The 10,434-nt window shown below is 31.3% G+C and overlaps 1 protein-coding gene across 3 annotated transcripts; it reads right to left on the reverse strand.

Moving 5' to 3' along the window:
• Positions 1-2,926: 2,926 nt before the first annotated feature.
• LOC140983219 (fatty-acid-binding protein 2-like) lies at positions 2,927-6,962 on the reverse strand. Of its 3 annotated transcripts, XM_073450170.1 has the most exons (11): positions 6,814-6,962; positions 5,630-6,193; positions 5,292-5,523; positions 4,729-4,804; positions 4,537-4,639; positions 4,229-4,297; positions 3,852-3,888; positions 3,695-3,769; positions 3,563-3,614; positions 3,362-3,406; positions 2,927-3,289 (listed from the first exon to the last, which is right to left on the reverse strand). In XM_073450170.1, exons 2-11 carry the CDS (start codon positions 6,121-6,123, stop codon positions 3,192-3,194), a joined length of 1,281 nt encoding a protein of 426 aa, XP_073306271.1. In that variant the 5' UTR covers positions 6,124-6,193; positions 6,814-6,962; the 3' UTR covers positions 2,927-3,191. The 3 variants fall into 3 exon arrangements, with proteins under 3 accessions (XP_073306271.1, XP_073306269.1, XP_073306270.1); XM_073450168.1 differs by having other exon boundaries at positions 2,927-3,406; XM_073450169.1 differs by having other exon boundaries at positions 2,927-3,406; positions 5,630-6,216; positions 6,814-6,961.
• Between the last annotated feature and the right edge of the window lie 3,472 nt (positions 6,963-10,434).

A 10,434-nucleotide genomic window follows, 5' to 3' on the forward strand; every position in this document is an offset into this window, starting at 1 on the left:
TGATTATTTTTGTCAAACCAAAACAAAAACCAGAATCAGCACTTAGTATGTCAAGAGTCTGCTCTGATACCACTTGTAAGGATTATTTTGTCCGACAGATATCAATAAATAATGAAAATATCAGATTACGAGTAAAAGTAGTAAATTTGTGTTTTGTCAGAATTAAATGTTGTGCCAGATGTTACAACATCTCGGACAACATCTTCATGCAGCGGAAACTTTTTATAACACAAATTGACTTGAAATAAATCGATGGACAAAATTAAATATGCACAAGTATAAATACTTGTGCGGTGCCTTATGACAAAAATTAATCACTAGAAAACTAAATCGTTTACACAAAAACCTACCACTAGTGATTAAGACTAAAATCAATTTCCTCAACAAGTTGAGAAAATAAAGCTTTCTAAAAACAACCAACAATATTAAAACGTGAATAAGAAAGCAAAAGAAACGCAAGCGAAAACTAGAGTCACAGAAACACTCTTCAGCCAACTTCGTCACGGATGTTGTCTGCAGATGTTCCCAACACTCAAGGCAACACTTGCTATCGGCAGTCTTCAAGGCAGCAGCAACGTTGACAGTGTTTTTCTCTGAGATTCAGAACGTGCAAAGTGCGTGTATTACGTTGAGTAGAAGACGGCCAACCCTACAAAGTCCTTGGTCTTCTTTTTTATAGATGAGAGTCTTATCACATAAGGAAACCTATTAAACAAGGGAAAATAAGAGTTTGATTAGAAATAAACTCTATTTAAATATTGATATCATATCTCATCAAATCATTAACATAAATATAATATCTCAATAAGTCAACAATATGCTTAAATATATTTGCACAATTATCTCATTATCTTAAGAAAGGCAAAATCACATAATATTACCATACTCAATTTAAATCAATAAGGAAAGATATAGTTAGGGAAATAATTTAATTTTATAATTCTATCAAACTCGACAATATTATTTCCCTTCAATTATATTCGATGTCTACCATTGATTTAATAGAAACGAAGTAGACAAAGTGTCCACATGATAATATTCTGTATCATTGAAATTAGAAATTCAAACACGATCAAAAGGGGAAACAACACTTAAAGGGGTGGTATACCGTATCGTATCGAAAATCATATACCGTATATCGTAACGAAAATTACGGTATAAGAAAATTCATACCGATTCCGTACCGAAAATTTCGGTACATATAACTAGCATACCGATTATACCGAAATTGTACGGTATACCGAGATTTCGGTACGGTATCGGTATATACCGTTTTATACCGAAAAAACCTTATATTTTAAAATTTTTATAAATTTGTTGTTTTAAAATATTATATATTTTAAAATTTTTGTATATTTTTTCGGTATTTCGATATATACCGAAATTTTCAAATTGCATACAGTTACCGTACCGAAAAATTCGATATCGTTACCTTACCGTACCGAAATCTTTGGTATACCGAAAATTCGGTATTTTTTCCCACTCCTACACCTACTGGTAGAGAAAATGATCAGAGTAGTATAGAGAAAGAGTAAACTGGTGTTAGAAAATAAAAACAAAAAACGAAAAAAATCTATCATGCTTTTTTTTCAAAAAAAAGTTCATGATATGTTGATGTATTGTGAAATACTATGTTCCAAATGAAAAACTGGACGCAAGCACATGATTAAATAGATTTTTTTTAAAGATAAATATTCTAACATAACGTTTATTTTAATATTTTTTTATGTACAATATGATTTATCAAGTAAATAGTAAACATTTTTTTAATTGAATTATTATAAAATATGCATTCTTTGTACTTTACACAAATAGAAAAATATAAAAACTTATTTATATTTTCTGTAAATTTGTCTAAATAAATAAATATATAACTTTCTATATTAAATATTTAATGTTATTATTTTCCTTAAATAGATATAATTAAATCAGACAATTCAAAGGGTTAGAGCAGTGTTAAGGACCAAAGTAGATGAATAACAAGTTGCTCTTATTTTGGAATTATGTCCTATGTTTTTGGGTTAATGAGATGCCCCCACTACAATTCTTATGATCATCATTATCCAATATATGAGATATAAAAAATATAGTGCAAAAACATTGGATCCACCATGAATGTAATATCATCGAGGTAGATTGAACTATATTTTATTTTTCTAATGATCAAACACTGATAAAAAGTTTCATCGATATGTTTCAGAGGTTGTGCTTCTGTTGCATGTGTTTTGTTCCAATGTTTTTTGACATTTTGTCTTTTGGGTATGAACCATTTGTTTGTGTTTGGATTGATAGATATTAGATCTATTGATTTCACAACTTTGATTTGCTATGATATATAAAATTCAAGTGGATCAGTCCGTATCAAATTATGTTGTTTCAAAAACTTTCTCAAAAGTAATTAAAGAAATGTAAATGGAACTGAAAATAAATAAAAGAGATAGATATGACTAAAGAGAATGAATAACCGTTTTTATAAGCAATATCGTGGAAAATATAGATTATTAAAATAATCAATTTCAAAATAATATGAATAAATAACATATTTTTATATATGTAAATAAATATATAATTAATATTAATGACATCCTTATAAAAATTATGAAATATCAAGATATTAAATGACGTGGGAATTATGAAGATATTAATTTCAATTACAAACATTTGGCTAATATGTATTAAATTGTCAATATTTATGGATCAATATGCATATCAAATTTATTAGTCTTTAAATTAGAAGCATTTCACAAATATGTATTAATTTGTCAATATTTATAGCTCAATATGTGTCTAATTTATCAGTCTTTGTGGGAGAAACAAATCAGACTATTTGTTATCATATTTCAATGAATGAATTGACCAAATATTGAGATCATTTTATGATTTCTAATAATACGTGTTTCACGTGCAACTCACGTACAATCAAAAGCACAAAAAACTTTTAAATTAAGCAAAAATACACAGAAAATAATATTATAAATATATTTAAGACATGCTCCCAGAACATTGGTCTTCCTACAAAAAAATCATTTATAGGAAAATACATTAAACAGTAAACACCTCGGCTGTAATAGTCTGGGGATTTGTCAAATATTCAAACCACCAGTCCAACTTCTGCTATAGCATTTATATGGAACAGATCTCTAAAAGTGGGAGCACCAATGTATCAATAAAGCGTTCCTAAGAAAGTTGCTTCAGCATTTCCTCATCATATTGGCCACGTTTTTCCCTATCTCTTCTTTTGTTTGCTTGCACACCGGTATGTCGCCAATGTACATATCGAAAAAAGCCCCTGTAACGAGAAATATATCGGACTGTAAAATAACGATAAACAAAAAAGTAGAGATAGCGGAGTTCGACTTACTGCACAAATCTTTGCTTTGGACTGCTCCAATGTGATTTCCTCCAACTGCATAAACAAAAAAGAGATTACGCGTCAAATTGGAAGACTGTTTCTTCTATATTGTAAGGTCTTAATTGTATCGTATTCGCCAAAACACAAAAGGTTGGGCAAGATGGACGCTACAAGTAAAGCAGAACATTGCAGTTCTTATTTGCCTCTTACCTTCAGTAATTATATGTCCATCAGCTGTACGCCTGAAATCAATTATTGTTCCCTGAATATTTTGAATGTAATCAGAAATGTATCTCTGAATGGAGCATAAGATAAACTATAAGATCAAATTTTGATCTTTACCATGTTTAAGGGAATGTCTTGTGAAAATAATGAACCAAAGGCATCTATGCAGCGAAAGTCAGCGTTAGGGTTTGTCTAAAACAGTAAAAAAATGTCAGTCCCAATAATTTGAGGAAACGCTACAACAGATAACAGGTAAAAGTCTAAAAGTACTTACTTTTGTCAATCGAGCTCGGAGACACTTTTCAAAAGCACTAACAACAAAGAATTGGAAAAAATGAATCAGAAACATTAGTAGGTTATAGTTTCATATGCATATATGTCTTCTTTCATTCTATTTAAACCAGTGTTGATGCAATCACGCAAGTTTTGCCCCTTGAGATTTCATAATTGGGCATTTTTTAGAATATAACATTTCTCCACAGGCAAATCTCTTTATAGCTGATTTCAGATGTATGGGGAGAATATCAGAAAATTGAAAAATAGTAAAGTTTCTCCACTCGAGGATGTTTTAGAAGCTAATAAATGTTACCCACAGCCAATCCAAGTATCATTATCTTTTAAATGAGAATGCTTGAGCAACGCATAACTTACTTTTTCACAGCATTGATTTTGATTCCATTGCAACTGACCACAAGTCTAAGTGTCATGTTGATATCCTCCCTGCAGCACATCGCCCAAATATTGACGAGAAGTGTTCCAAGAAACATTCAATTCACAAACAGTTTGTCAAAGGCAGAGGCACCTCATCTCCTCAATCATACAACATTTCAGTGCATGCCAATTAATTAATCAAATGTTTGGACAATCGGGTTGATAGGACTTGATTTCTAGAATCGAGTCACACTATGTGTGTGCGGGTAAAAAAATCATAAGATAATTCAGTAAACGTTACGACAAACCTAAGAAGATCCTGATAAAAATCCCGGCGCTTGTTCAACTCATATCCTGGAATGCAAGCATACTTTGGCCCCAATTTCTCACAAATGTCAAACGGATGAACATCTGTTGGGAGAGGCACTATGAGCTAGTAACTTAGGAACTTGATGCAATAAAATATTTTTAAAGGTTACAAAAGCTGGTCAAGCACTTACAAAAGCCAAATGCATATATATTTAGGGATTTAATTCTGATGATTGTCATGATTCTAGATCCAGTTCCAACAAGGACCTGAAAATTAGGCAACATTGTCAGCAAGCATCAACCATAACAGAAATCCAAAGGCAAATGTGAAAGGATGGCTAAATATTAAATCAAGCATACTGCTCTTTACATCTAGTCAGTATTATGATTGGCACATAAAAAATCATAAGGGCAAAAACCATCTTAATTAGGAGAAAACATTTCCATTTGTTTGTGATTATCATGCATTCGAAAAAAGTAAAATTAAAACCATCTTAATTAGGAGAAAACATTTCCATTTGTTTGTGATTATTCGAAAAAGTAAAATTTATATGCCGCACTCACAAGTTCTTATATTTTTTAATTTCACTACCCCATATAGGGAAAGAGTATCAAAGTTATTTTAGATCACAAATAATTGATGCACTGCACTGCACTGCATCTCTTGTTAGAGTCATAGCCAACTACTAAATTAGAAAATAGAAGCAAGAAAACTGAAACCTTTCGCCAAAAGATTTAGATATGATGTACTTACCTCTGGATTGAAATTGGAATCCCTTTCTCCATTCATTCCGCTGTCCAACATGGTGGGGAATTCGATGCCTGTTCTGGGCTCAATTGCATTCTTAGAAAAAGCTAAACTCTGGAGATAAAGATCATTTAAGGGTCCGCATCCTCCATTTTCAATCTCACAGGGCTTTTGATCTATACACGTCTGTGTCTCCATAGAGCTTGTTTCTAGTGGAAAAGCTAGTTCATTTGTAGCGCTAAGAAAAACAAAATGAAAAGGTAAAATAAAAAACCAAATAAGAAAGAAGCAAAAGAATGTACCACAATAATCGTTAATAAAGAAGATAAAACAACTGCACCTACACGTTTGTGAATGGTGGTACCAACATGGCAGCTAATGAAATCAATGGAAATGATTGAATCCGTTCAGTTTCTCTACACAATTGCTTCAGGGTAAAACTCGATATCTTTCTGAAAATGGAAGGTTTCCTTCTAGACCTCGCCTTCCACCAAAATCCCGTTAATTCCCGTCTTACTGAAGAAATATGCTTTACATGTGTATAAGATTTACTATAGCTGGAATTGGAACCAATATGATCACCCTGTAGTTTGGAATTGCTGGTATTCGACCCTGCCGCAAGCCATAACACTAGAGCACCAGAAAATTTTGACATGCAATTAAAAGCCTCTTGAAGAACAACACTTCCATGTAGATAAAGACATCTTGAACTGTCAACGAATGAAGCAATATGAGAGAGCCAATGACACCTTGAACCATGTGGCATAAGGAGATCTGTCGAAAAAATGTCAGATGACCCGCCATCCTGGTCAATGAAGAACAAAAAGTTGTTCCTCATATCCAATCACCACTTGATTTTTTACACAATGGAGGAAACCGTGTGACAACTATCTCTTTGTATAGTTTAGCTACACCACAAATATATTGAAACCTGCTTAATTTCATACGAGAACTAACAAAATATTTAGTAATTTCAAACAAAAAATGCAAAAGTAGATTATTCGATGGAGAAAATAAGAAATGCCTACAACAACTCGCACTAAAAAAATCCCAGTAACCAAAAAGATCAAAATTCAAGATCAAATGTTGCAACAAGATTAGCACAACAACAAACCCTAAAAGAATTCGTACCATACGTTAGATTATATTTCTAAGGTGAAAAAAACAAATCTTAGAGTTCCTTTTCAGATTACAAAGAGAACTACAAAGTTGAAGGTCGAGGAAAATTTTAATTACTCTCGAATTAAAAACAACATAAAAAAACTCAACCTAGACAAGCAAATCAAAAGCACAACTCTGTCGCATTGATCAATATTCTTGGATCAATTCACAATACTAGGAGAATGCAAAATCCCACCAGGAAACATTAACAATGAACCACCATTCCAGCTCAAATACATTGCAATCTTGAACAATAGAAAAATCTTGGAATGGGTCACGATGAAGCATGCCATTTCATCATCCAAACAATCAAACTATGTACCGATTACAGAAAAACGTAACAAAAAGAAAAAAAAACGGAACAAACCTGTGAAAAAGGTAAAGAACTGAACACGGAAAAGACCTTCAATATGCTTTTAGCAAAGATTTCTCAGGCAAATCTAAAAGTTTCATCAAGAAAATTGAACAAACATTAGGAGGAAAAAGAATATTCTTCTAATGGCACGTTCACGAAACGAAGTCATATACTTCGTACATTTCCAAAAAGACTTCCTTTGACAAGTCGCACTTTCACGCTGGTTAACAACGTGTTGGCAATTATTTGTTATTTTTTGGGTAAAAAACGTGTTCTTCTTGTTATTACACCACCTGTCAATTTTGTTAGGTTTTATTTATCAAAGGATCATTTTTTTTATTATTAATCTCATATAACGAACGCTTGTTGGACCAATAATGTTCCATTTTATTTTCAAAAAAATAAAAATAAAAATAGAAGCAATGTTTCTTTCTTTCTTTTTTTTTTTTACTTCGTGTATCCTAAAACATAAAAACTCATTTGAGATGATCTTACGTATCAATTTTATGAGATATATATATGATCAACCATTAAAAAATATGATTTTTTACGCTAAAAGTATTACTTTTAATTATAAATATGAACAAAGTTGACTCGTCTCACGAATAAACATTTATTGGACCAATAATATTCTATTTTTGTTTTAACAAAAATTAATAATGTTCTATTTTCATATTTAGACACATTTTATATGTATGATCCATAAAAAAAAGAAGAAAATGTTTTTTTAGTTTAAAATTAATTTTGTCCATTATTGAAATTGAATTAATAAAATTGCGAGATATTTGTAAAACATGAAAATGAATGATTAATGAATATTTTTTTACTAATACAAAAAGATTTAATTTTAATTAATAATAGATTTTCTAAGCTATCAAATTGTTTAAAAAAATAAAAGTTCAATAAAAAAAATTAAAAGCTGAATCTGCTTCTCCGACAAGCTAAATCTCGTTTCCATTCTCTGGAGTTTTTCCTCTCCAACCTTACCCGCTCTCTTCGAGCCCGTTTGGTATCAAAAGTTTTTTGACTAAAAAAGTGTTTTTTTAAGTTGACTTTTAAAAGTGCTTTTTAAGTAAAAGTTGTGTTAATATTGTGTTTGGATGAATAGATAAAAAGCACTTTTTAAATTAATAAATGTGTTTGGATACATATCATTAAAGTGCTTTTTTAACTCATTAATTTATATATATATTTTATAACGGATTTCTAAACAAGTGTGATGTATAAATATAAATAATTAAATCCATACCAAAACAATAAAATATTGAAATCTTAAAAACCATAAAAACAATTGTTAATAACAATGGTTAATGTTTACATTCTACTTTAATTTATTTAAATAAAAATTAATAGTTCAATGTCGACCTTGTATTGGTAGTGAATTTCTTATGTCATCTCTCAATTCTTTCATTTCCGTAATATTTTCTTGTATTGGCTCTTGCCATCTCGTACCTCTGTCATGGACATAAACATTTTCACCATCTTGCTCGATTTCTTGTAAATCATCAATATTTTCGAGATGTTCAAGAATATCTCCAGCCGCATCATATCGCCTTATGAAATTGTGTAAAGCAAAACATGCCATTATAATTTTAAATTGAGTATCTAGACAAAATGTGGGCATATTTTGTAATACCTTCCATCGTGCTTTGCACACTCCAAATGTTCTTTCAATAACCGTCGTTAAACTGGAATGATGATAATTAAATACTTCATTTTTTGATCTGAACTTTGGAGCCAATCGAAATTGAGGTAAATGATATCTAGTATCTTTATACGGTCCCATAAAACCTTTGAAAATAGAATAACCTGCATCAACTAAATAATATTTACCTTCAAAAAATAATAGTTAAAGTGTAAATATTTATCTAACAATTATTTAAAAAAACATATAAGATATATTAATATCAAACCTTCAGGTGAGAGTGGGAAATGCAATCTCTCTCTGCGCATAGCCTCTTTAAAAATTTTAGAATCATGAGCAGAACCTTCCCAACCAGCCCATACAAAAATAAAGCACATGTTGAAGTCGCATACAGCCATAACATTTGTTGAAGTATATCCTTTTCTTCCAATGAAATCTATTTGCTTGCTAGGCGGAACACGAATGCATATATGTGTGTCATCAATAGCCCCTATACAATCTTTAAAATAAGGCCAATATCTTTTGTAATTCGTAATATATTCAGGGACATCTGTAAAATTAAGATCGATAGGTTTGATGATATCTCTCGACAACTTCCATATGGACTCTAAAACGCTGTGAAACTGTCTTGAAACAGTTTCCCCCGAGTGTTGAAAACACGAACATTTCTAACTGAAGCAGGTTGACCCATCATGTACAAAAATAAGCCCACCTTTTCATAGATATCAACTCCTTTTGTTGGCTGTAAGCTATATTTTTGGACTAGATCGTCACATAGTTTATAAAAAACATGTTTCCTCATTCTAAACATTTCAAAGCATCGTGTCTCATTACCATTCAATATTTCTGCCACCCATTGAGACCCTGATAACCACGATGTCCTACATTTTTCTTTAACAATATATTTCAAAACATAATTCGTAACACCACACAAGGATAACAAAACCATTCTTTTCTTAGAGACATGTGTATTTGTAATAGAATCAACGGAAATGTCGGAATCACTTGATGCATTAGAGTTATCTGATATAGTGGAGCCTGAACTCGCAGACATCCTGTGAAAATATATGAATAAAGATAAATATAGAAAAAAAACAATAAACATTGAAATTTTTAGATTATTGCATTAAAAATTTAAACATACTACTTAGTAAAGTTGACTCATCAATCAATAAAAGAAAAAAACAAGTGCATTATTCAAGTATTTTTTTCTAAAAACATAACTCATGTTAATAACGCTTCAAATCATCTTTAGTGAATGTCTTTGCCCAACCAAGCTGCAGTTCCGAGTCCTTCAATCCGATAAATGTTTGCCTATTATGCTTTTTACCCAAAACTCTAGTAACTATGAAGAATTGCTCACTGCCAACCACCATACCAGGCAAACTACGAAGAACCTCCAGACAATTTTCAATGCTACATGGATCATCTTTTGGTGTTTCGTGTATAGACTTTTGAGTCTCAAATTTTTGAAGGACACGATCAAGTTGATCGGCTAACCTAGTGGCAATGGGACCTCTTTTTTCCCCACTCTCCCTTCTTTTTCCCTTCCTTTGCTGCATAGAGCTGTCAGCTCCCATTGTTGAGTTTTCCATAAATTCTTGGCTTTCAACATTAATATAAACATCACTTTGAAACTCTCCATCTAACTGAACATCCCAATCATTTGTATCATCGTTGAAATTATTATGAATTGGTTGATCCTCTTATGGTGCTATTGTAGCATAGCCAGTTGCAATGGAACCTTTAAATATCTTTTCCAATAAATCTAAATTCTTGGGTTCCCTCAATCTAAACTTTGCATACTCGGGATTTTCCTGTAATTTGCAACGTAACAAAAAATAAATAAAAATAATTAATCAAAAATTTAAAATGTAGTATATAAATTATGTACCTTAATCTTTTCCTCCCACCAACTATTATCAGCTTGCACGGTCATCTTGTTATGATCCCAACCAGGGCCAGTCTCATTATTTCCAATAAGTTGT

Source organism: Primulina huaijiensis, chromosome 8 (assembly GCF_012295235.1).
Source record: "Primulina huaijiensis isolate GDHJ02 chromosome 8, ASM1229523v2, whole genome shotgun sequence".
Classification (NCBI taxonomy): Eukaryota; Viridiplantae; Streptophyta; class Magnoliopsida; order Lamiales; family Gesneriaceae; genus Primulina; species Primulina huaijiensis.

Excerpts from the sequence above, each read along its gene's own strand:
- LOC140983219 (XM_073450168.1), bottom strand. The coding sequence starts at position 6,123 with ATGAGGAACAACTTTTTGTTCTTCATTGACCAGGATGGCGGGTCATCT. Across the intron at positions 4,805-5,291 it reads ATTCCAATTTCAATCCAGAG|GTCCTTGTTGGAACTGGATC; the intron begins GTAAGTACATCA and ends CCTAATTTTCAG. Across the intron at positions 3,407-3,562 it reads TGGACATATAATTACTGAAG|TTGGAGGAAATCACATTGGA; the intron begins GTAAGAGGCAAA and ends TTGTTTATGCAG.